Source organism: Acanthaster planci, linkage group LG08 (assembly GCF_054643075.1).
Source record: "Acanthaster planci isolate LZ-2023a linkage group LG08, COTS_SCS, whole genome shotgun sequence".
In the NCBI taxonomy this organism is placed as follows: Eukaryota; Metazoa; Echinodermata; class Asteroidea; order Valvatida; family Acanthasteridae; genus Acanthaster; species Acanthaster planci.
In genome coordinates this window covers 7,039,419-7,066,925 of record NC_141784.1, presented here as the reverse complement: position 1 = coordinate 7,066,925, position 27,507 = coordinate 7,039,419, and the positions used below count along the sequence as shown (strand labels likewise).

The 27,507-nt window shown below is 38.3% G+C and overlaps 2 protein-coding genes across 4 annotated transcripts; one reads left to right on the top strand and one right to left on the bottom strand.

Annotated features, from left to right (window-relative positions):
• The first annotated feature begins 78 nt into the window (after positions 1-78).
• On the top strand, positions 79-4,279 carry LOC110987779 (glucose-6-phosphatase 2-like). Its single transcript, XM_022250847.2, has 4 exons — positions 79-436; positions 1,034-1,143; positions 1,357-1,587; positions 2,577-4,279. Exons 1-4 carry the CDS (start codon positions 219-221, stop codon positions 3,053-3,055), a joined length of 1,038 nt encoding a protein of 345 aa, XP_022106539.2. The 5' UTR covers positions 79-218; the 3' UTR covers positions 3,056-4,279.
• Positions 3,397-27,507, bottom strand: LOC110987796 (protein LMBR1L-like). 3 transcript variants are annotated; one of them, XM_022250876.2, is made up of 11 exons: positions 27,278-27,507; positions 15,427-15,520; positions 14,664-14,837; positions 13,890-13,993; positions 12,283-12,409; positions 11,846-11,911; positions 11,320-11,457; positions 10,663-10,910; positions 10,380-10,453; positions 9,610-9,767; positions 3,397-9,322 (listed from the first exon to the last, which is right to left on the bottom strand). In XM_022250876.2, exons 1-11 carry the CDS (start codon positions 27,338-27,340, stop codon positions 8,997-8,999), a joined length of 1,572 nt encoding a protein of 523 aa, XP_022106568.1. In that variant the 5' UTR covers positions 27,341-27,507; the 3' UTR covers positions 3,397-8,996. The 3 variants fall into 3 exon arrangements, with proteins under 3 accessions (XP_022106568.1, XP_022106566.1, XP_022106565.1); XM_022250874.2 differs by having other exon boundaries at positions 10,663-10,916; positions 14,664-14,834; XM_022250873.2 differs by having other exon boundaries at positions 10,663-10,916; positions 27,278-27,506.

Genomic DNA, 27,507 nt, shown 5'->3' with positions numbered 1-27,507 from the left:
GACCGTACAGCCTATGCACCACAGACATGATATGCACATGCAGCATGTAGGGGGCGCTTTTTATTTCATCCACGTCTTGTTTACAAGACTATACTATCTAATTCCTTCGTGCGTCCCTGGCTAAACGGTAGCTAGCTTTGTACATTGCCTTCCCTTCTAGAAACCTACTTCTCTTCAGATTTTGCCATATTTCTCGTTGGTGTGCATCTTCACTATCCATGGATCGTCTACAGGCTCTAGAGATCACCCATTTACAGAAGCTGCAGCATATTTTTGGCGACTATTCTGAGACTATGTTGTTCTTGTCTCATTTAGGGGATCCACGTAGTGCTTTCTTAGTGTATGTTCCGTTGGTGTATTGCATCAGCCGAGGGGCGGGGTTGAAGGTGTTGTGGGCTGCAGTTACATCTGAATGGCTCAACCTTGCCCTTAAATGGTATGCTTACCAATTGTGTTTTATTTCATTGTATTGGTATATCATTCTTAAGTGCCATTTCTTACCTTTATATTTCCTGAAAAAGAATTGAAAACACAAAAACCAAAAGACTCTCCAATTCAACCCTCTGACATTTTGCTTTCTGCCATGTTTACTTAGTTTTACTACTACTAGGCCTAGTACTACGACTAGGCCTAGGGGCCCTTGCCTATTCTGCTTCTGAGAAGCAAGTTTGGCAAAGCAAAACAAGAATTATTCAATTGATCCTACATTTGCATTTGTTCTGAAAAACATCTTGGTTGTTGTTAGGAGAATAAAATGTTCTCAGGATGAAAAAAGAATGCAAAATTACAAGGCTAAAAATTACAAGGCTAAATGGTTTTGCCAACAACATAATCTAACCAGTAGATTGTGAACAAAATTTATGTTGTACATGTACAGTAGGTCTGTCGATGTCAATTCGATTTCTTTTCAGAAAAAGCAATCTTTGAAACAATTAGTTTGAAACAAAAGGCTAGCTTTAATTTCATCATTATCTTCCTTTACTGTGCAAAAACCTCAACAGGAGTAATTTAAAATGATGTTTTTATCTACCAGGTTACTGAATGGTCAACGACCATATTGGTGGGTACATGAATGCAACATGTACAAAGAAAACAACCGACCAATCATCAAGCAGTACAGATTGACATGTGAAACAGGCCCAGGTAAAGTCATCTTATAGGTGCCCCTTTGAGTTTGACTAGAATTTTCCACGCGTAGTAGCATATCTAAGATTTAACGAGGGAAGTGGTAGTACACGTACTTTGTTAACCCTAACTCCCTAGTGTGTATGTAAAATCATATTAAAATCGGAGGATTTGAGATTGTTACGGTTAATCCATCAAGCACTAGTGTTTCTTTTTTCTCATTTTCTTTAGGTGTGCCATCTGGTCATGCAATGGTTACTACTGCAGTATGGTTCATCATGATGTCATCCCTAACAACACACCTGGCAATAGCATATAAACCTAGTCAGAGGAGTCTTATGATGAGGTTTATTTGCATATTGCCATGGTTATTCCTGGCTGGATTGGCATCGGTCATATGTGTGTCTCGGGTCTTCATAGCCACTCACTTTAGCCATCAAGTATTGCTTGGTGTTGCTGTTGGTAAGCATGAGGTCTTCACTTACAAATGATTTGAACATCATAAATGCTTGAAGTCAAGCATGAATGCAAAAGTTTAACTCATTTCAACTTCGAAAATTCTGCTGCAAAGTCTCCACAACATCAGTGGTATTTGCTTTGTACTGAGCATCAACGAGCATTAGCAATATCAGTGGCATTCGCTTTGTACTGAGTATCAACTAGCATTAGCAATATCAGTGGCATTCGCTTTGTACTGAGTATCAACCAACATTAGCAATATCAGTGGCATTCGCTTTGTACTGAGTATCAACTAGCATTAGCAATATCAGTGGCATTCGCTTTGTACTGAGTATCAACTAGCATTAGCAATATCAGTGGCATTCGCTTTGTACTGAGCATCAACTAGCATTAGCAATATCAGTGGCATTCGCTTTGTACTGAGCATCAACTAGCATTAGCAATATCAGTGGCATTCGCTTTGTACTGAGCATCAACTAGCATTAGCATTATCAGTGGCATTCGCTTTGTACTGAGTATCAACTAGCATTAGCAATATCAGTGGTATTCGCTTTGTACTGAGCATCGACTAGCATTAGCAATATCAGTGCGTTCGCTTTGTACTGAGTATCAACTAGCATTAGTATTATCCGTGGTATTCACGTTGTACTGAGTATCAACCAGCATTAGCAATGTAGGGCCAAGTTTGTTGTATGCCATAAATTTTTTACATGTTTAAACAAATTCTTTAAGATCAGACATTTAAGATCTACAGTCCGTTACTTTTATGTAGAGTTAAGTATTTCAATTGTTTATACGTGTACATGTAGTCTACTGGTATGTCTCCCAATCCCAAAACAGGAATATTCCTTTGCCATTTGAGAAAGAGCTACTTCTTTTGATCATGTAACCAAAGTTGCCTCACACTATACCATATTGAAATTTAAAGACTTTACAGTTCGAATTCATTTTTAAAGGTTAAAGGAGTCTTCATATCTGTTGCTGAATTTCAGGTCTCCTAGTTGGACTTGTAATCTCCAATCTCCAAGTGGAAAGTTTCTCAACATCCACTCATCTTGCTTTCGCCATCTTTGTGGTCATGGCCACACTTATCCAATCTGGAATCATGGTGGCCCTGAACTTTGACCCTACATGGTCCATGACCCTTGCCCTAAGGTGGTGTGAACGTCAGGAGTGGGTTCACCTAGATACAACACCTCTGTTCTCCATAGCACGAGACTTTGGTAGCTTAACACTCTTGGCCTTAACAGAATGGTTCATTACAACCAAAGAAGTTATCAGTGGTGGACGTAAAATTGCAGCTTTGTTAACCAGCTTGATCTTGGCACAGCTCATTGAACTGGTCAAATTACCAACAGACAGTGTTGGTATTTTTTACGCAATGGGAGCCGTTAAATTTGGTGCTGTAATGGTTGCCATGGCAATTGTCAAGCAGTTGTGTCGCTATGGTGAGAAGAACAAAACTGTTTAAGTGATATGATTCAGTTTATAATTTATTTGGAACAATGATGACAAGAGGACCAAACCTACCTGCTAAATATAAACTTGCCTTGAATTGATACTAATCAGTTGTCATTAGTATGAACACACATTGTGTACTGTGCTTCCACATAAAAAGCCAGGCTAGCATTTTTTACCAAATCTACATAAATGTGTATAATTATTTTGCAAGTATAAATATTCAATTCTAGTGCCAGTGTAAACTTTTTAAGAGCATGAGATGTTTCACAAATATTTCCACAAACCGGTAACTAGCATGACTGCTGGTTATATAAACTATAATTTGGACTTCATAATAACTGGCAATGACACTTTCTGCTCAAACCACACATCAATTAGTTTTTATTGCTCAGTCAGATTAGCACATTGTGAAATTTATGTAGTCGAGTTATCACAGTAAGCAGTTCTGGAATATGGTTTTTTATTCCCTTTTTTAACTTCAAGACAACTTATGCAGCTGGAAATCTCAAAATAAAATGCTTATCCAACACTGATCTCTTTAACAATTCCACGAGTATTGTGTAGCCTATCAAAATGAGATACATATGTCATTAGTTTCGTTAATATTTATTAAACTGGCTCTTATAAAGAATTTACTAAAGACAATGGGCCCGACATGACTGAAATATAAAAAGCAGACCGTTTTGAATGATTCTGTAGTTGAAATGGCATTAAATTTTACCCAATTTTGGAATTAAACTATTAAATTGTTTTAATGTAAGTAACATGAACCTAATGTTGAAGTTGACAGGTGTTACCGATATTTTGCCTGGCGATGTGTATGCATATACAGTGTACATCAATATGTATCAAACTGCCAAAGGTTACCAATTTGGCTTCCTTTTTCAGCAGGTGTTAATGTGTGCAGGATTATGTAAAGTCAAAAAAGAAAGATACAAAGATTTAATTGCAATTTTCTGCTGACTGGAAATTGAAGTCAAATCAATCATAAATTCACATTCAGATCAATTAAATTAAATCTATATAAACTAGACATACATATATATCATCATGCGTGTTAATTTTTAATACATGTACTAATAATTTTTGCTGAGCAAAATCAAGGTATTGATATAAATATGAACTCAATTTCCAAAAATTAAAGTGAATAAATTGGAAGTATAACTATAATTATTACATTATAATTATCAATTAAATGGTATGACAAGCATAATAAAGAAACCAACAGATTTAACATTGCTTCAACCTTTACCTCTACGTTTTGGGGCAAGTTCTCAATGAAAATTATTCAAAAATCTTCTTTTGAAAGCAAAAGAAAATGTCTATCAACACATTTTGCAAGAAAGTGAAATTCTAGCCATTTTTCAGTTGTGGAAATTAACACCAATGAATCAAAACTGATCAACTTAAAGCAAATCCACAAGAAAGGCTCTGGTGATACATGACATTCTGCTAGGTGCCTAGTGCCACACAAACAAGGGATCCAGAACCAATATTTTGGACAGGGGGCAAACTTGTTTGGTAGCCAAAAAAATTGCAATGGCCTTTCTGAGGGGTGAGGCAACATTTTGGGGGCTTTAAACCTGCTTTGGAAGAAAAGAAAATGGAACAGACCAATAAATTGCCTTTCATTACTTAAAACAAACTGGGGGAGGGAGCTTCCTTTGGGTGGAGGAATGGCCCACGGTAGCAAGCCCTGCACCACACACAGATTCCAAAACAGATTAATGCAAACTCTGACAAATATGTTGTGTAACTGTACACAGTATATGGTTCATTACATGAACACTTGGACCAATGATAGTAGCCCGACTCCTTCATGCCGGAATTCCACAATGTGATAGATACCTATCACGTCAATCACAATAACATCATGACAGATGGTTATACCTTCAAAGTACATGTACACGTGCTTTCTGTATAATTGTTTTGAATGTAAAAGGGCCAATAGAGTGCGTGATAAAGGATATTCTAAGATGAGAAAAAAATAAAAACAGTGGTTTCCTATGCAACTGTTTACACTGAGAGCAAACAAACCACTGATAGCGCAATGAACCACTGTAATTAAAAACCTGGGGAGTTTTTCAAAGATGTCACACGGGCATTGTACATTCTGACCAATCAGCGATCTTGTTGGGTATGATGCCACACACTGACCGACATACATGTTCAATTCATCCTTCACACAGAGAGCAGGTTCCACTTTATTTATAAATATGTAAAGCATCACTCTGCATAGTGCACCATTTTCTGTCGTTGCATTCATTTATCGCTCATCCGTGTAAAAAAAATGGACCTAATCCAAAACTGGCTGTTATTCAGCTCTTCAAAAGTGTAAGCAAACCAGGCAAACATAATCCTACTTTTCAATAAATACATGTATTTAACTTGACAAGCTGTTGGTATTAAATTCTATCAAATTAACAAATTTCTGTTTCATAGCACAAAATCAGGAGAAAACCTCCACGCATTATAACACCAGCTTACAATAATACAGCCCATACCAGTATCACACCAGGTTTTGCTTGACTTTTTAGCTGAACTAATCTGTGTTTGCCCAAACTAATTTTCAGCAGTTTTCACGGCTGTTACTACTGTGGCCTTCAAATGGAGGGGCGGGGAGAGATGACTTATTAATATACATACAAAACATAACCAAAAAAATATGGCACTGATAATTTGTCAATACAAAAAGGTTGAATGGAAAAATTTGTGATCTTATTTACAAATTTACAAACAGGTTAAACACAAACTGACATGAATACAAAAAGTCACACTTCTCAATATAACTGAAGCTTTTTACCATTACTCTTCTGAATGGCCCAAACTGTGCAAAACGTTACATCTACATGTAGATAGATGTGAATTAGAGCAAACTATGGTGGATGACATGTATGTGGTCAAAATTGCAGTCAAATACTGGCTATTTCAAGACTCTAATATAAAAACCATTTGTATGACCCGATTGCCATCCACAGAGACAGAGAACTGGAGAAAAATCCCACAATAGAAGAAAATCTTTCATAAAAACTGGATGATTTACCCAAAGCAAAATGAAGAGTCACCAACTTACTGGTGTTTATGAACAAATACAAGTAACATATAGTACTGCAAAATGTAGAAATGAGATATACCAGAACATGTCAATGTACGTGTACCGTATATAACAGGAGAAATCTATACACAGAGTAACATGGAGTCGAATGTCACAAAATCAATAGCAAACTAAAATCACATACACTGTACACGTAAACCTGTCCAATTTTGGCCATTACAGGAATTTCTACTGTGTACATGTATATCGCCTCGGTATAATTTCAACTACATGACACTCTTTCACATTGTGTAGATTCAATATCAAGCATGCTTTGAACGTCTCCTACATTAAAAACTGGAAACTACTAATACAATGTACAGTAAGCCACCAAACTAAACCTAATTGACTCACTAATTACCAGATTTGATGTAGCCCTTGGTACTGTAACCACAAACATGCACATCAATTTTACTTTCTAACTCAAAGTGTGGCTGATTTCACATTTTTGAGCTTAGCAGTTAGTCATGTTATTTTATAGTTTGTGCAAGAAAAAGGAATTCATACTTTGTTTTGTATTTAACCCCAGTTACCCCACACAACAGGTTGAGCTAGCACAGGTTTTTCATTCATTCCCATACTACATGTAAGTATGTATAACATCATGAAAACTTCATTTTAATAAAACAAACCTCAAATTTGTCAAATACATATATGAAAAATATATACATGTATTTACTTTTCAACACACACACACTCAACAAACACACACAAAAGTCAACAAAGGAATGTAGAGTACATTGGGGAATTTTGGCAATAAGAAAATGAACAACAAAGGAAAGGTAACATTATGAGCATTTCTGGTTTTTTCAGCTTTGTAAATGCAAGTGTAGTCTACATATGCTAAGAAGCAACTCTATCTCATGAGGTTTAAATTCTATCTTTTTGAATGGCCAGTCAATGAATGACAAATGCTGTTGATGCTGGTAGCTTAAGTTGCACATTCACAGTCTAAGCTCATGCATTCAAACTTTCAAAGTACAAAGCTTAGTATTAGACTAGATTAAAAAACTAAGAAAATATTTATGAGATTCCGTACCTTTTGTACCAAACACCTGTGACACACCTGTACCAGTGCTTCTCTAAAACTATGCAGCAAAAACCAGAGACAAAACAAACCACTGTTCTACATGTACTTATCTTAAAAGGGGCCCCATATCATTCCATATGATAAAGTCTAAAACACACTTTACTCTGACCTACAAGAAATCTGCTTACGGAAAACAATACTGCATAAAACATATTTTTCCCTTGGTGGTATGGTACGTACTAAATTTAGGTCAGAAAATCCTCATTTTAAACTAAGAGCGTTTTCGAAATAAGTGGATTCAGCTTAAACTTTAGTTAGGCTGGTTCCAGCCATTTTGAAGCAACGTTCAAAACCACAAGTTCAAACTCTGACTGGAACCAGCGAAACTGAAGTCTAAGCCAAATCCACTTATTTCGAAAACGCTCCTAAATAAACCAAAATACTACCCGTTTGCAGGTGGCGGTTGTACATCTAGCCCGACAAAATAAAGAGAACTATCAATGTTTAATGCAGCATCTAAAAATGTATTTCACCTTGACAAGTATTAAATACATAGCTACAGATCCAAAAAATGCATGTTTGATTATATTATGATATGGTTCTTTTACCGTATGTTAAACAGTTATTTTAGGAAGTAAAATTGCATGGACCATCTGTGCTTGATGTACCAGCAATCATTACATGCAATATGTAAATTAATGCCGTCTACATGGTCTATGCTTTTCAAAGTGATTCTTCCAATTCAATACAGTTTTTCTTGTTGTTGATATACCAAAAGAAGGCCAAATACCTTGGAACTGAATTACAATTGCATTCACGCACAGCATGGCCAATCACACAGTCTGAAATTTCTTTCTTACACATTGCACCCCTACCTGGGAAGTCGACAACGCATATTGCCAACATATTCACACATTGACATTCAACAAAACAGTCCTTGAACCGGAGGCTGTTATCAGTTTGTGGCTTACATTTAAACACTGTAACATCAATAACTTTGAATTTTGCTTTTCATTTCTCTAACAGCATTACGAATGAACACAAATACAAAAGTTACAACGATGTCTTCATTCTCCGCTCGGACCTGTGGGAGGCAGAGCGAGATCACTGGGTATGAACAAAGAACCAAGAGATTATTGTTTTCCAATGTAAGACAAGCACACCAGCAATGCAGCTTGTGTTAGTATCAGCTTATTGCTGATGTACATGTGTAGACCTACCTTACTTCAACTTTTCTGCCCCACCAAGCATGCAGCATGTGTTAGTATCAGCTTATTGCTGATGTACATGTGTAGACCTACCTTACTTCAACTTTTCTGCCCCACCAAGCATGCAGCATGTGTTAGTATCAGCTTATTGCTGATGTACATGTATAGACCTACCTTACTTCAACCTTTCTACCCAATCAAGCATGCAGCATGTGCTGGAAATATCATTATTGCTTTTCAGTGTAATCCGCATTTAAGGCTTATCCTCTCTTGATATGAAGGTTCAGAAGCACATTGCATGATACACAGCTGGTACTTCTGTTATACTGTGGCCTTTAGCTGTAGATACAGGTTCTTGTAGATACCAGGAACAGGACGCCTAATTTCAATTGATATAAAGAGCACTGCATACAGTTCTCAATGGCAAGCAAGACTGTATTACCCAACTCTTAATAAACATGTGCAGATTGGAAAATGTGGCATAAAAGTACAAATATTGCATGCTGCGTTGACTTGAGGAGGTTAAGTTGGTTCATTGTGAATAATAATAACACTAGTACTTTAACAAGCCAAAGGAGTGAACAGATACCATGACTGCAATACCACATCAAACCATACCTTATTCACTTTTAGTACTTAGCCCACCGTTCATAGCACCAGTATCCACCGCTGTGACCCCATTGGTCCCTTTAACATGTGCTGTGTTTCCATTCTGTGATTTCTGTGACCAAAACGACGAGGTCCTGAAGTGGTTGGCTTCTCGTACATTGTGGACATACTGTGCCACACTATGCTGGATGTAAACACGGACAGTGGATGTGAACTTGTTCAGCAGGCAGGATGACGTCAGAATGCTGAACAGTAGATTGTAGCCAATCACAAGATAGAAGTTCTGAAGCCAATCAGAACGGCCAAACTCACCAATCAGATCATAGCTTGTGACACCTGTCCAAAACCATTACACAAATCCATGTATAACAGTATTTAACTTGCAGATTAATCCACTCTGCATTTATAAGGCCAACATCATTTTCTAGCACTGAAAACTACCACAAACAGCAGCGTTTCAAAACATTCTCTCAACTTCTGGTGTCAAACTCTGTATCATTAGACAAGCCAATATTTAGGTCAGTGATGTGTCCAAGAACACATTTTCTGACATGCAGCTTCAAAGCTCTAGCTGATGCTTAGGTCTCTGGTGTACACAAACCATTACAAGAGTTGACACTTACCCAGTGTTCTAGACAGCAGTGGTAGCGCTGAGCTCAGAATCAATATGACTAGACAGTTAGCGATGACTTTGGTCATAGGGGTGTCCTTTACCCGAGGGACTAGTGATCGGAAGAATGGAACAGTGTAGAAGCCTACAACGGATGCTAGCATCAGATAGCTGACAGGTTGGTTAGTTAAGGTGCAAACAATGTTTGGCTGGGATGGCTAGCTACATGTATTTAGGATGTGTCTGTCAACTTGGAATACTTAGAATGTTCTGATGGGATAAAACCTCCTCTAATGAGCTTTATTCATGAGACAGCCATTTTGGTTCATTTTGGATCCCAAACTCCACTACATTTTGGGCACCCTCTGAAATAGGGAGGTGCCTGACTATTTTGGTACCGATATAATCACAATTACAACCTCATTTTAGAAAATCTTTAATTTGGACAGTAAAGGTGAAATTACTTTATATCAATAATTTCAAACTCCCCACTGCAATGGGACTGAGAATGGAAATCTATATACTCTTGGCCTGTTGCATCATTTTCATTCTCACACATTTTTGTTTTTTACAATTTTTACAGGGATCTTTTTATTTTCAATTCAAGATGGCCGACATGTGAATAAAGCCAAGTACCAAAGTCCATGACTCCAATCCTTTCCCCGATACAAACTCACACTTCTCAAGCTTCTGCTACTAGAATATTAAAATCTTGTTTCTAATCATCAGATGGTAGTCTTAAAATGTTGCACAATACATTCTTGTCTGATTGTTAAAGGATACCAGATCAGTGTGACCTCGATGAGAGCTCCAAACGACCCCAGCATTGACAGAGACACTTTCCCCAGACCAGCTTCCTAAGATTTAAAAAAAATCAAAAAAAAAATCACTTTGATGGAATTGCTCATGTAGAACTTTTTTATCCCACTGTCAGACTATGCAATACCATGCCAGCAACCCTAATGATCAGTAATAGTGACAATCTGACTATGCAAATCTCAATTTTCTAAAACCTGTGAAATAGCTTTCGGTGGATTTGTGGAAGTTACCATTCATAAAATCTCACCTTGATGCTAACAGAGAAAAAGCCAATTCCAAACAGCAGACGGAATATGTTCCAGCCTACAACACAGAGCGACAAGACTGTCAAGGCAAAGAGAAGAATCCAGAGCAAGGGGTAACCAAGGTTACGTTGCCATGAAGATGCCTTCCGCCTCCTGTCTAGTACCTTGCGGTCTCGCTGCACTTCGGCCAGTCGCTGCCTCAATTCAGTCTGTCCATTTGTATGTTCAATGGAGTACACAGCACTGGACTCTGAGCCTACAGAATAAATCAATGTTTAATTAAATGCATTCATTCTTCCTGTATATGTACCCTAAAAATATTGATTAAAGACAAAAACATTAATACATTACTAATTAGTAACTTGGCAGTCATTTTCCTGAATGAAATAATGTTGCCATAACAAATGAATAATGGGACTTTCTGGTGTATTTTTACAACGAAAACAAAAATACTGAAACTCTCAAAAACTAAGTGAATGACAAACATGAAGCTTTAAAGTTTATCTACACAGGTTTTCTTAGGTCAAAATTTCACGCTGAATTTTTCAGGATTGATTTCAAAACCTGAGTAAACTCTAAACACTGCAATCCTTTTCCACAGATTAAGGCGAATGAACCAACCATAAGATTTTGAATCAGGTCTTTTTATTCTCACTGACCTTGCATCTTTCTCAACAAATCATCCTCCTCAAACTTGGCTAGATGATATTCCTCCTCTAGATTCTCCATAAACTGTGGTTTGACGACAAGCTGACCAATCACTGAAAACATCCTGGTGAAGCCCAGTGGTGTAGATACTATCAATGGAGAACAGACAACAGATGGTAAAAACAACAAACAAAAGAATTTATTTCTGAATTCCCACATTAATTTAACAGGCTACAAGAGCACATTAGAGCACACTGATTTATCACAATCAGTTTATTCAAAACAAATTCATTCTTAAAGGAGGAAAATACATGATTACAGTTTCAACATAACTGACATAGGTTTTGTAAAGAACTTTATCTTATTCAGTTTTCAAACTTGGTTTTCCCACATATTCTCATGACTCCATACTGTTTCTAAATACAATTTAGCCTGTCCATAAATACGTACTGGTACAGTACCAAGCAATTAAGTCCTTACACATTTCAAACAACTTCTAAATTGATCAGATCAACTTCAATTCTTTCCCTAACTTACTCAGTAACATGAGAACACCCAGCAGAGAGATGCATGTGTACAGATATGGAAGATAGGACCACACTCCTAGAAAGCAAACAGGGAAAACAAAGGTCAGATAAGGAAATGCTCAACCAAAAAAATGGTTCAGACAGAAAGAAAAGTCCTCTTCGTCACTGAGGTATACCACAGCTCAACTTCCCCTCCAAAATATCAACCCTACATACATGTATTTGGTCAAATTTTACAGAAATCTTCAGGGGAGAAAATTAACAGACCAAACATCCAAGCTGATGAATATCACAAGAACCAATGTTAATATGCACTTCCACAATGCCTTTGTTTGAAACCTGTTGCAACACTGCCCAACCATGGCGATTGTTAGTAGGATCCAAAAGCACTCCCAACAGCTTGTGCATGGATCTAATAGTCTCACTAGCTACCTACACTGTACGTACTTGAGAGTGTTTCTCGACTGGAAGAATCACTGTCCATGATAGCTGATGCTACCCACACCATGCCAAAGACTAGCAGGCCAAGAATGATCAGAACGACAAAGGTCTCATACACACGAGCCTTAATGCCCTGAGATGAAAGGAAAAGAAAATTGGAAGTGGAACCACGCTGAATCAGACAACTTTGTCTATGGCTGTGGATACTTACAGCAGTTTGTTAATCAGATACCTATGTCCATGGCTATGGATACTTGCAGCGGTTTGTTAAGGAAAACAACCACGGTGAAGATTACTAGACTCCTACAATGGCATGTGTACACTTTGTTACAGTAGGTTTATATTATAAAGCACATTCATTGTACTTGCTACATGTATGAAGTATGAACACACAAAGTCAGCTCAGTAAAAAAAAAATTCAACCAAAACGTAATGAGATGGTCTCATGCAATTATGTACATAGTCTACCGGTAAGATTTCAATGTAGTTTATTACATGAACCTTATAGTGTACATGAATGTCTGTACATATGTACCTTGTTCATGCATTCTCTTATTCATTTACTTTTGTGATCGCTATCATACATGCATCATACATACAGGTGTATAATGCACCTGTAACACACTTTCTCCTCTTACATGCCGTTGCATTTCTCATACAAATATGAAAATGTGATAATGCATGAGGGATATTGCCATGTCAGTAAATTGAAAGCATCTTACAGTTGGCACACACGGCTCACAAGCACATTACATGTAACCTGTCTGAGATCATTTTAATTGTAATTCAACCTTAGTACTGGTAATGTGTACAATGTATATTTCTAAATATTTTTTCAGACAGTTTATATTCAAATACCCTGGTATTTTGATACAACTGTACAACCACGTATACATGTAGTCTCCTAGTCCCTCGTCATGTATTTAACTAGAGTTTTTCCTTTTTTAACTGTTTTATGATTTGAAATGTTTGCTGATTTGAATATCTTTAGTTCTGTACAGGTATTAAATTTTCTGTCCCAGGGCCCTTTGGAAGACCACCTGTTGTGAATAGGTTACCCTGATAAAAAATAAGAAAATATATGTAAATAAAATAAATAACATCTTCATCTGTGTACATGTACATGTATTGTTGGGACCTTACGAACAACTGCTCCCTGCTACAGCATTCAAACTGAGCTGCGTTGATTAAATACATGTACATTTATATAACACAGATAAATATTAACCATACATTTACAGTACAAGCATGTACACTGTATGTGTGTGTATGTACATTATGCCTGTGCACCCTTATGAAAATCATTTTTCATGGAATGGAATGGTGATTCACATGTACACTACAAGGCCAACACAATATACGAACAAAGCATAATGGCTTCTAACACGCTGGAAAATATCAAATATCATTATCTTAAAAGTACATGTATGTCAACATGAAATGCATCATGATGAATCAAATCATTTGTACCAATATGTAAATATATATGTCAGTGTATGTATGTGAAATAGACCGGTGCAGTGCATACATTTACCAAATAGCCTACATACATGTACATGTATAAAATGGGAACATTGATAAAGATCCTCTACAGTCATTTCATTTCAACATACCTTTTTAGAGCCTGCAAAACCTTCAGACTCAGTCAGGAAGTAGGCAAAGGGCATCAGCACAAACAAGGAGAGATTGGAAAACAGGAATATCAGATTCCAAAGCCCTAGAGACAGAAACACAAACAGAACAAAGCAAGGGTTTACTTTGAATAGAACTGTCAGGTAAAGGAATTGAGCTCCTAAGTCAGTCCTTGGAATGGCAATAAAGGCCCTTGTAATAGAAACTGCTGGAAAAATATTAAACTACCAATGGCAGCAAAAGCCAAACTGTCTGTTGAATTCTTCTAAATATTACTTCTATCATACCTGAGGAATGTTTTCGGAAAGAAAAGACATTTGGCAGTGGGAGTGATTAGAAAAGGAATTTCATTCGTATTTGGAAACATTGACCTTTGGAAGAAACTAAAAGCCAAAGTACAGAGTAATTCAGGAACAAAGCACACACATGAGTCCACATCAATTGTAGGAGCACGCTGATAGGACAGACCTTGTATGTGCATCCAAATGATCTTGGATGCACTTCATTGTAGGCATGTGGTGTTAGAATACGTAACTGGCTCATACTGGTATATGTACACTGTAGGAAATGTTTGAAGCCAACACCTACAGGTTAGGTAGAACATTCTTGACAATCAGGGTAGATACATGTACATCAAAGTTTGAGAGGATATCTAGACTTTTAAAGCCCTCTGTGAAGATGCTGAAACCATCTTAAGAATTCTCCTGAAAAAAATGAGCTAATATTTGCACTGACACCTATGAACTTAAGCATACCATGAATCAGTGAGCCATTCAGCCATCTCATGTAGAAGTTGTTGGGATAGAAGACAAGGACTTCATTACTGAGGATTGAGAATGGGAGCAGCAGTCCAGCACCAACTGAGATGGCTAGAGTAAAGGTACAACTCCACAAAGCAACCCGGTACACGATGGCATCAGATGCATCTGCTGCAAAAATCAACAGAGGCATAAGAAAATAAAACGGGCACTTGTCATCTTTTAGAGCAAACTACACGTACATGTACATACAGCATGTACATATGTATACGTACATGTATATGTATGCACATGTACGTGTACACTGTTGGACATGAAGTACTGTAGCAACGTCTAGAATGCCACACTGCAGTTCTTCAAACCAAGTTTTCCAGGATAGTGTTGGACGTCTATCATAACAATCTAAGCTTCAGAGTAGATCAAAAGTTTTTTTTGTTGTGACTAATTGTTGTACCGGTAGCCAGAAGGTCTCTGGGCTATACCATTTCTAATGTGAAATTTTGGGAACCTGTCTTTAAATTGTTAAATAGCTGTACTGTCCTTCCAACGAATAATTCAATACCACCTGTTTCAGCAACTTCAAATCTTCAAACATTGTAATTAATCCAGATAAATTCATACCACGACTAATAAACAGCTTGCCAATTTTTTTTAATTTCTAGTTCAATATCCACGGATACTAGACCACCTGGTGAATTGAGCTTTTTAGCTATGAAAACAAAGGACAGGAAAAGGCAAGGCCTGACTTTAATGAACTCACCTGAGAAATAGTCTTCCTTATCTGCTTGTCTCTTATACCGACAGATAACCAGATAGGAAGAGATGTAGAGAACAGTGAAGAACAGCAAGTCAATCTATCATACAAAAAAACAAACACACATATTGACATGTAACAGACATGTACCGGTATATTAACATAAAATGTTGATCGTGAAAAATGATGAGAGGGGTACATGTAAGTGAATCACAAACCTACAGAGAAAAATTCAGACACAACAAAAAGGACCATATACTGGCCAAGATCATACAATGTATCTACATTGGAGATTTTCTACTACATTGTATGTCTTCCATTTGTCAGGCTGCATACATGAATGACTTACAATGTACACGTACATGTATATGTACATGTACATGTATCATTCACACGTCATACATGTAAAGGCACGTGTATAAATGTACACGTATATATACATGTACATGTAGCTCTATGGATACATGCTGTGTACACACTGTACATGTACACTGTACAGAGGGTACATGTACATGTACATCACATACCCGATGTAAGCAGGTGTGGAAAGTTGTGGTGTTGAACTGTGACATGCTACATGTATGTACATGTACGTACGTGTACAGTACCAAAAACAATTGTTCCACTGCAATCTTTCACTAGACATGCAAAATAACAGAGTAGCCCTCTTCTAGCCATCAAAGGTACCGCGACATGTACATGTAGTGTGGTCCCCAAGCCGGATCAAGAGAGGACGCAATTCTCCTAGCAACAGAGGCTCCTTTGGTAGCAACTGCACATCACCATGATCACTGGTTCACAAACAACTATGAAATGCAAGCATCACAGTCTCATCGCTATCAACAAAATGAACACTCCCGACCAACATGACTCTTTTTAACAGATGAGGGGGTGCTTCAGCTCAGGGCAGATAATGGACATTATTTGCTCATACTGCAGTGTTATGAATTAGACCAAATGGGGTTTAAAATCTATTGCAACTACCATTTCACTGACTTCTTTCATATTACAGTGCTTTGAGAAAAACCAAGAAACACAATCTTTGTTTTTAGGCAATGTGCAGTCATGGCAATGCAAGTGTACATGTACACATGTACATGTATGCATTATATTATTCAACAATCATTCAAAAATACAGAATTCCTGTCAAGTTTTCTTGAAAATACGGAACAAAGACTTCACATCTTGACTGAAACTGCATGTTCTTAATTTATCGAGTCAGCTGCATGTACATTTTTACATACACACATGTACATACATGTACAAGAAACAGTCCATATCTTTGAAAATATACATGTACTGGAGGAAATCTATGCAAATATGAGATTTCAAATAGAAGGCATGAAAGTAAAAAGGAATACTTTGCATGTACCACATATAGATGTACATGTACATGTACATTTATTATTTTGAATCTATGAAAATCAAATTAAATCAAAATCTGACAGACAAATAATTCCCCTTAGCATGTTACCCGGTAAGTGCCTATTAATGTTAAATGTACCCCTAAAAATCTTAAATCTTCCAACATGTCCAATTTCTGTTGTTATTATTAACACACACTAGGCTTGTAAACTAGAGAGGTTTGCAATAGCACCATCTCTTTTTGAGCATGTGGGGTTCTGAAAAGAACTGAACAGTGGTACTCAACATTTGGGACAGTATGCTCTGTCCATCGTCAGGGGCAGTCTGCTCTGTCCATCGTCAGGGGCAGTCTCCTGATGATGGACACAGCATACTGTCTGAAATGTTGAATACATGTAGCACGGTTCTTTTCTGAACCTTACATGCATATCCATGGTGCTACCGTAAACTACTTTACTTGCTACCTGCACCATGAAAAGCTTCAAATCTAATCTAACACCCAAGGCTTGAAAGGGAAAGCACTACATACCCATGGAATTAAACAAACACAAGGCACGACTAGAATCAACCTACTACTAATATGCTACATGTACATTTAGTGTATCATTTGACTACAATAGACCTACAACATAATGACATAATGCAGTGTTTACCGCGATGCATTATGGGTGAAAGGTGGGGATGTTGCAGGAACGCGTAGACATGACCCGTTATGAGTAACGCATACTATATGGCATGTGTATCTGACATGAAAAAATATAAAAATTCCCGATTATTGTCCGAAATGGTCCATGTGAACTGCTGTGTTCCATTGTGTTTATCAAGCACTCAACGAACGCCAGAGCTGCATTTTTTAAACTTCCATGGGACCGCCAAAGGCGACAGATTTCCATGAGAAATAAGGCCATCATCAAAGCGAAGTCCAAGTGGACCGACCTCTGTATGCACTCTACATTTTCTTTTCCCTTATGCAATATCCCAATTTTTAGGCCACCTATTAAGGATTCTAGTCTCATCGTATACATGGTTTTGTTTTTCAATACTTCTTATACATGTACTGCTTTTTTTCCCCGTGATTCTCTTGCCATTACAGTTTTCTACCTGTTTCTAATGTTTTTTTGTTCCACTTTAAGGATGGATTAATTGGCTTTCGAGCTACAGTGGTTTATTTTCACTTTTATTAATCCTGACCACCTTAAAGTGGGTTCTTTTGGTTTGTTGTTTGATGTTTGTCTTTTTCGTTTTAATGTACATGTACATGTTCTAGTTTGTTCACTCTTGTTTGGCCGAATACCCACGCCATATAGTATACATGTACATTACACCTAACGGGTCACGTTGATGCATTCCTACAACATCTCCACCTTTCACTCACAATGCACAGCGGTCAACACTGCATTACGTCAATATGCTGAAGGTCTATTACATGTAGGCTGAAGCTACATGAATCACTCCCAGGCATATATCCAGCAAGAAATGAGGCCCAGGGATACCCCCCCCCACATGTCCAATTGCTATACACACTTTAGACTGTTGTTACCTAACACTTCCCCCCTATAATGGTATCTGAAAAGAATTCCTCAGATTCCAGTGAGACAATGACCAACACAACGCAGGGGGGGTGGTTCTCTCTATCTCATCATGTACATGTACCAGGTCACTTGCTTCATATGACCAGGCATACTAAAAATGTACCCTGATGGATGGAAGGTGTTCTACACTTCAATTTTTATTAACAGACGGATGACACACTCTGCATAAAGTATAAAGGTTTTTCAAGGGGCTTTCAACCATCTTAATTTAATCAGGTACATTATACATGTACATACACGTATGCATGTGGACTACATATGTCAGAGTGAAGATGGGTAAACACACGTACACGTCAGGATTGAGACAATTCAAATAATTCACTATTCGACTATTCAACATTCAATTCGATCGCAAGTATTCAGTCGCACCGATTGGCAGATTGTTGATGAACAAACCACATCAGTTGCGGTAACACACACAATCACTATAATACTGTACATGTAGCTTCTCATGTCTAGGAGTATCTCCAGCCATGATTAACCAAAATTTAAGACATGAACAATACTTCTTGCCCTGTTAACAATTTGTAGTCCTTGCAAGCTGAATTCTTGTAAGCTGTGTTGCATGTACCGCTAAAAAGTAGTGAAATTTTATGTCCACCACATCCATCAGAATATTTTTATGGTGTTCCACACTGCTGGGTAGTGCTGGCATGAAAACTGTTTGCCAATAAAATTCTGGAGAAATCTTGCACTGTTACCACATGTTACTGTAAATGCTATACCAGTAAGTTAGGAGAATCTCACTTTTGAATTGCTCAATGACTTTATGCTTGCTAGGAAATCGAGAAGGGTAACGGTATCTTGTACATGTTTGAGTAAAAGTTATGTTACCCAATGGACTAGTGGACAGAGACCCGATAATACACATGTATAACCTTGGTTTTGGAGCATCAATACTGGAGAAAGCCCAGCTGTCTAGTGATTTTCTAATACTTTAAGTACCTACACATGCGGTATTCCAAGTTACATGTATTTCAAAATTTTCGTAAAATGTACCGTAATTATGTGAGCATATACGGTTCACCTGTAAAAGTGGGTAGGCCCTTCCTGTCTTAAAGAGATAATGTTAGGCAAATTAGGACCTAGTTATGGGGACTTCCTGCTATCCCTAATCTTACATCATTTTGGTCCCCCAAAATCAGTATAAAATGTGTAATAATGACTGCTGAGTGTACGGGTATTTCCCTGTATTTTCCTTGAAAGCACTACAATTCTTATTGAATAACATTATGAACAACATCGGACGTCACTGAAGCAGAAGCAACATCACAGCAATGAGTTTTGTTCGGCTGTAGAAAAACTTATGTCACCAAAAATCGCGCACAAACACTGCACCGTTATTGATGGGGTATCAGTAATGCCCCACATGTGCTTCTGAAAAATCTGCCAGTTAATGTCTCTTGAATGAGACATAATTTTTTGCATAAATTGCTTTGGTGTAGTGATGCAGTTTGAGGGAAAAAATACTGACTAGCAATACGGTGAGCTCAATTTAACATTACTGGTTTGTTTTTGTTCTCCTACTGGTACAGTAGACGTTAATTTTTAAAAATTTCATTTCACGTTATAGTGAGGCATGAAATTTTATTCTTTCAAATAAGTCATGTAAGCATTAATATGAGTAATTGTTCCAGATATTATGAAAAAACTTCTCTTTCAATATGTAGGTGCATTTCTGAAAAAAGTCGCAAAATACAGTACCGCCAAATCCGCGTGCACTGTCGGCAATGTAAATCTCAAAGTGTAAGGTGCGCAGTGCTTTTCCAGGCTCAGTATTTTTCATAACACCCTCAGCAGTTGGCAAAAGTTGACCGAAGTCGTCTTCAGTGCCTGTGTCGGACGTCAACACCGGTCGTGAGTGAACAGCGATCATTTATCCATTTTCTAGACAATTTTAACCAGTTAATTTTTGTATTTAGGGGGCTTAGTCTGTAAAACGCAAACACTATGCTCTGCAGACATTTTTCCTGAATTCTCACTGGAAAAGCTTTTAATTTGCAAATACAGTGTAGCTGCAGAAAGAAAAAAGCCGAAGTGATGATCGATCATTGACAGTAAATGAACATCAGCGCATAGGCCCAAATTTTATTCGAGAATTTCATGATGAGAAAGTTGGATGCGCCGCAAACAAGTACAAATTTAGAGTAAGCCTACTCCAAGATAATAAGCCTGGCACTTTAGACAGTTTATCTTTAACTCTTTAAAAGTTTAAAGCCTTTTTGCTTTGGAGGTGAGTTTGGAGGATTTGGATTCAAGGTACAAGGTATTTTGAGAGTTCAAGATGAATTAATGCAAATAATGCGATGGAAAGCCAATAGATGGAAGGTGCATGTACATGTGCATGTACTTGGACTCTACTAGTGCTGCGTGTGCGGCCACTGGAGTTCCTCTCTGCCAGTCAGGTTAGAAGGCGCTCTCCTGTGGCAGGACTGTGACAATTTATTGAATCCCCAGATTTGTTGGTTAAAATATACGTGTAAATATGCAACCAGGTAGTTTAACTTAACACCTCGAGTCAGGACGGTGGAGGGAAATGACGGTTGAACACTGCCTAATGTCAACCTTGCTCGTTTTATTCAAATATTTAAACAGCACGTCTTGTCTTCAACAACAATCTTTGGTTCCTCTATTTACAAGAAATTCATTACTTCCCTAATATTATAACTGTGCCTAAGTATGCATTAAGCTCCGCTGCTGTGCTACCACTTCCACTACTACGTCAGTAACCAGCCCTGCCTCAATTACTTCGGTAGATTTCTACAACTTCATCTACTACATCAGTAACCAGCCCCTACTGCAATTACTCCAGTAGATTTCTATAACTTCATCTACTACGTCGGTAACCAGCCCTGCTGCAATTACACCGGTAGATTTCTATAACTTCATCTACTACGTCGGTAACCAGCCCTGCTGCAATTACTCCGGTAGATTTCTATAACTTCATCTACTACGTCGGTAACCAGCCCTGCTGCAATTACACCGGTAGATTTCTATAACTTCGTCTACTACATGTACGTCGGTAACCAGCCCTGCTGCAATTACTCCAGTAGATTTCTATAACTTCGTCTACAACGTCGGTAACCAGCCCTGCTGCAATTACTCCGATAGATTTCTATACTTCATCTACTACGTCGGTAACCAGCCATGCTGCAATTCCTCTGGTAGATTTCTATAACTTCGTCTACTACATGTACGTCGGTAACCAGCCCTGCTGCAATTACTCCAGTAGATTTCTATAACTTCGTCTACTACGTCGGTAACCAGCCCTGCTGCAATTACTCCGATAGATTTCTATACTTCATCTACTACGTCGGTAACCAGCCATGCTGCAATTACTTCGGTAGATTTCTATAACTTCATCTACTACGTCGGTAACCAGCCCTGCTGCAATTACTCCGGCAGATTTCTATAACTTCATCTACTACGTCGGTAACCAGCCCTGCTGCAATTACTCCGGTAGATTTCTATAACTTCATCTACTACGTCGGTAACCAGCCCTGCTGCAATTACACCGGTAGATTTCTATAACTTCGTCTACTACATGTACGTCGGTAACCAGCCCTGCTGCAATTACTCCAGTAGATTTCTATAACTTCGTCTACTACGTCGGTAACCAGCCCTGCTGCAATTACTCCGATAGATTTCTATAACTTCATCTACTACGTCGGTAACCAGCCCTGCTGCAATTACTCCGGTAGATTTCTATAACTTCATCTACTACGTCGGTAACCAGCCCTGCTGCAATTACACCGGTAGATTTCTATAACTTCGTCTACTACATGTACGTCGGTAACCAGCCCTGCTGCAATTACTCCAGTAGATTTCTATAACTTCGTCTACTACGTCGGTAACCAGCCCTGCTGCAATTACTCCGATAGATTTCTATACTTCATCTACTACGTCGGTAACCAGCCATGCTGCAATTACTTCGGTAGATTTCTATAACTTCATCTACTACGTCGGTAACCAGCCCTGCTGCAATTACTCCGGCAGATTTCTATAACTTCATCTACTACGTCGGTAACCAGCCCTGCTGCAATTACTCCGGTAGATTTCTATAACTTCATCTACTACGTCGGTAACCAGCCCTGCTGCAATTACACCGGTAGATTTCTATAACTTCGTCTACTACATGTACGTCGGTAACCAGCCCTGCTGCAATTACTCCAGTAGATTTCTATAACTTCGTCTACTACGTCGGTAACCAGCCCTGCTGCAATTACTCCGATAGATTTCTATACTTCATCTACTACGTCAGTAACCAGCCATGCTGCAATTACTTCGGTAGATTTCTATAACTTCATCTACTACATCAATAACCAGCCCTGCTGCAATTGCTCCGATAGATTTCTGTAACCGCTAGATTTCGTTAACTTCAGTAACCAGCCCCTACTGCAATTACTCCGGTAGATTTCTATAACTTCATCTACTACGTCGGTAACCAGCCCTGCTGCAATTCCTCTGGTAGATTTCTATAACTTCATCTACTACGTCGGTAACCAGCCCTGCTGCAATTCCTCTGGTAGATTTCTATAACTTCCACTACTACGTCGGTAACCAGCCCTGCTGCAATTCCTCTGGTAGATTTCTATAACTTCCACTACTACGTCGGCAACCAGCCCCTACTGCAATTACTCCGGTAGATTTCTATAACTTCAACTACTACGTCGGTAACCAGCCCTGCTGCAATTCCTCTGGTAGATTTCTATAACCGGTAGATTTCGTTAACTTCAGTAACCAGCCCCTACTGAAATTACTCCGATAGATTTCTATACTTCATCTACTACGTCGGCAACCAGCCCTGCTGCAATTACTCCGGTAGATTTCTATAACTTCATCTACTACATCAGTAACCAGCCCCTACTGCAATTACTCCGGAAAATTTTGCTTCATTCAAGGCCAAAGTGGCCTTGCCCTGAAAATTACGGAATTCAAGGCCTGAAATATGCTCCTACAATGCAACCGGAGTCTTTGCTAAATACGTCATCACATTCTTGAAGTTTATCACATCATACATGGAAAGCTTCAAGAAATAATAATATTTAACAGATATTAATTATACAGTGACAGATGTCGTCCAAAATTAATTCATCATCAATCTGGAAAGGGTCTAATTTATTAATAAGCAAGACCTGATGGACAGAAAATGTACGGTACTTTGGAGATCTTAAATAAATCAGAAAACAAAGAAAGTTTCTTAACTAATGTCGAGTAACACAACTTATTGCGGCAACTAAAGTGAACACGTTACGCTCAGCTTTTTATATGCGTCTAAGAATTCTTTTGGGTTCGAATGTTGTCGCGTAGCAACCTTACAGTGGCGCTCTTATGCATTTCCCATCATATTTATTGAATTGCCTAAATAGCCAACAATATTTCTTTATAATCAACTAAAAGGTAAATTTTTTCCATCAAATGAACGTGAGAACAGTTAATATGGAGAATCAATTAATCAGTGTTCAGAGTTTGTCACATGTTCTGTGAGATGACGTCACACATTCAATAGCTTCTGTTGCAATGCACAATGTTGGACGTTGTCTTCATTTCATTACGACTGACGTCCAGGGTATAAAAGTTGTGTACAAAACAACCACAAATTTAGTTCTTAATTTGCACTTGGTTTACCTTGTTGAAGAAACTAGTTTTTCATGTGTGCAAGTTCTTTGAGGCCTTATCAATCCGTCTGGGGGATTTAGGAATTTCCAAACGAACCAAAAAATCCTGCAAAGTTGAGGAAAATAAGTGAGAGACAATGTTACTTTTGCGTGCACACACTATTCATGTGCAATTTCCAGTGAAGGTCTGTTGCTCGCCTGCTACACAGAGGGCTTACTGGTACACGGCTTTAACCCGCGTGCCGTTGAGCCAATAAAAAAAATTCAGTTCCATTTTTGTAGGATCGGGGGCTTCAGACTGACCAATTAACCCACTATTGGTTACCCCTAAAATGTTCATATTTTGTTCTGCTTTAAATGGAAAGAATTCCATATACGAAGTTCACTTTTTAGGAGAAATTTTTGCTCCAGGACAGATTTAAAAAGGGGCGACATTTATTTTTGGGGAATAGAGATGTGAAAGGGGGTTCAGTAACTTAGGGGGACAGGTTTAAAAAGAAGGGGCCCCACGCAATAAAACGGCAAAAAAGTGAGTCCTTTTGCCGTTCTTTTTTTCCCTACTATATCCTCTACCGTCCTTTTATTTCTCCACAGTTTTCCTGTCATTAGTACAATGATTATTAGAGTTAGTATACACATTTAATACATTTAATCCAAACTGTGTCGTAAAGGGGAATCGAACCTGCAATGAAGAGAACTGTTAGGTATAGAAATACAGCAGTCTGACCACGCCACACGAGCGCTTGTTGCCGGAGGAAGTCGATATGTTCCATATAAAGTTACGGTTGAATTAAGGAGAGGTCACGATGAGGTCAAGATGAATATTTAAAAAATTAAATATTTATGAAACTGAATATGTAATTATTCAAGAATATTTGTATAAATTAGAATATTTAAATATAAATAAATGTGGCTATCCGTTGTTAATATAAGTAGGTTGTGCCAAAGGAAATCAACTAGGTAAGGTACATGTGTGAGCACAATTGACTGTATGACGTGAGCCGAATACATGTGGCGCTGCCGACATGCAGGAGTAGACCACTTCAATCAAATCCTTAAGGATGTTCTTCTCCTGTACAAGCCTCCCCTCACATTTTAGAGCGCAGATAGCCACACAATAATCTAAAGACAGGTTTCAACTCCCTTTTCCCCTTCCCTCTGTATAAATATAGAAAGAAACTCCTCCAACTGACAAGCACTCTCTAAAAGAAATTTGCCCCTTTTTTCCTTCTAAACAAATTGTCCAACTTACAAACTGTCTGTAAAAGAAATTGGGCCCCTTTTTTCCTTCTAAACAAATTGTCCAACTTACAAACTGTCTGTAAAAGAAATTGGGCCCATTTTTTCCTTCTAAACAAATTGTCCAACTTACAAACTGTCTGTAAAAGAAATTGGGCCCCTTTTTTCCTTCTAAACAAATTGTCCAACTTACAAACTGTCTGTAAAAGAAATCGGGCCCCTTTTTTCCTTCTAAACAAATTGTCCAACTTACAAACTGTCTGTAAAAGAAATTGGGCCCCTTTTTTCCTTCTAAACAAATTGTCCAACTTACAAACTGTCTGTAAAAGAAATTGGGCCCCTTTTTTCCTTCTAAACAAATTGTCCAAGTTACAAACTGTCTGTAAAAGAAATTGGGCCCCTTTTTTCCTTCTAAACAAATTGTCCAACTTACAAACTGTCTGTAAAAGAAATTGGGCCCCTTTTTTCCTTCTAAACAAATTGTCCAACTTACAAATTGTCTGTAAAAGAAATAGAGCCCATTTTTTCCTTCTAACCAAATCCTCCAACTTAAGAATTGTCGCAAAACACGCACTATTTTCCCCCAAGTAAAAATTGTACATGTACATGCACAGTAGGGCACATTGCGCGGCGTTTCGTGAACTGTGTAGATCCTTCCAGACAGATGACGGCCCTCTGCACTCCTCGTGTTGCGGATTCATGCATAAATTACCTCAATGCTTGTGGCAGCTCAACCCCTGTTACATAATGGTTCTTTCCGGATATGATTCGGTACATGCGCACACGTCGTGCGCATTTGCCATGTTCTTCAGAAGCAAAGATGGCCGCCTGTCGATGTAAACCTGGTCCATGTGTAGCTCCAAAAGTGTGCCCAAAACTCCACATTTCTGTCCTATGATGTTCAGCTCTTCAATGCCTATTGGAATCGTCTTCATTCAACGATCAAAGTAAGGATGCTTTTGTAGTAATTACCCGATATTACAGTGAACTTCGTATATGGAATTCTTCCCCTTTAGATTTCGGTTTTTAAATATAAATTTGCGACACAAGCTGCTTTTGTTATAAGAATAACCTTGGTTACTGTAGAAGGCTTTGTATATGCAGGGTTCTTGCAGTTGTACGGGAAGAAGTTCGTCAACGATCTCTCTTTGAAGTGTTTAACATGATTAATTTGTTCATAGAGTTTTATTGGTTAAATGTATACACAATACTGTAGAGATCCGATTTTTATTAAAATGAAACAGTAACTTTTCTTGATAATTGAGGAATAAAAAGAGGATTACATTGCGGGCATGATGATCGTGATGAACAGGTGAGAGCGATGCTACACTGATGGGGAACACAGTATGCAGAGGCAGTACTCGTGCGCGCACGTGTGGTAAGTACATGTAGCAATCATGCACAAATCGTGCCATTGATCGGCCTTTCCTTTTTTAATTCATAAATTAAACATACAATATGCAGACTGAATTGGTAATTGGCAGGGACAAGTTGGATTTTAGAGCAATGGACAGATAGCTAGACTGTGTCGAAGTTATAAAACCTCAAAGTAGGTGATTTTTCGTTTTTAAATTCAGGCCCAGGAGATTGTTAATTGCCATTTTTGACTCTCATGATCATGTCACCCGTTATACCCTGGACTCCCTCCGTAACGTAGTACAGTCAGGGAGTCCACCTGGGCTAATGCATACTGTAGATACCGGCTCATGACATGCATGACATGTGGACTCTCTACCAGTAGGTATAAATCATACATCAATTACGGCTCTTTAGAGCTACAGTAGATTACGGCTATGTACAGGTAATCAGCAATTAGGCCTACTTATCATTAGCCAAGGTTTTAACAGTAGAACTTGCTCGAGAATTAAGTGAGATGGACCATGCCCTCGGGCATCACACTAGGAGTACTAGTAGTACTACTATACTACAAAGTACTATCGCCCAACCGTCCAAAACCATGAAAAAAGGCGATTTGTCTGTTAAGACTGACTACATGGACATGTATTGTACATACATGTACACTGATACAGAATGATGTCTTACCAAATACTCCCTAATTGCATCGTGGAAAATCTGTTCTGTGCTGTCCCAGTGATGTTCCATCATGATCTACCGACTTTGCAACAACTTGACACGTCCATGGCCTGTTGAAAAAGCATAAATTTGCATTTACACCACCCCTAACATGCGAAAACTTTGCACTGACACTAACAGTGGCAAGCAACGACCAACATTTTGCAACCGCGATCGACTGGCGCATGGCCACTGGTACC

What these genes read in the sequence shown, in the direction of transcription:
- LOC110987779 (XM_022250847.2), top strand. Translation starts at nt 219, where the DNA reads ATGGATCGTCTACAGGCTCTAGAGATCACCCATTTACAGAAGCTGCAG. An exon ending in GACATGTGAAACAGGCCCAG is followed by an intron (nt 1,144 to 1,356) that starts GTAAAGTCATCT and finishes CATTTTCTTTAG; the next exon opens with GTGTGCCATCTGGTCATGCA. An exon ending in ATTGCTTGGTGTTGCTGTTG is followed by an intron (nt 1,588 to 2,576) that starts GTAAGCATGAGG and finishes GCTGAATTTCAG; the next exon opens with GTCTCCTAGTTGGACTTGTA.
- LOC110987796 (XM_022250873.2), bottom strand. Translation starts at nt 27,340, where the DNA reads ATGATGGAACATCACTGGGACAGCACAGAACAGATTTTCCACGATGCA. An exon ending in CAGTCGAGAAACACTCTCAA is followed by an intron (nt 11,912 to 12,282) that starts GTACGTACAGTG and finishes TTTGCTTTCTAG; the next exon opens with GAGTGTGGTCCTATCTTCCA. An exon ending in TTTTCTCTGTTAGCATCAAG is followed by an intron (nt 10,454 to 10,662) that starts GTGAGATTTTAT and finishes TTTAAATCTTAG; the next exon opens with GAAGCTGGTCTGGGGAAAGT.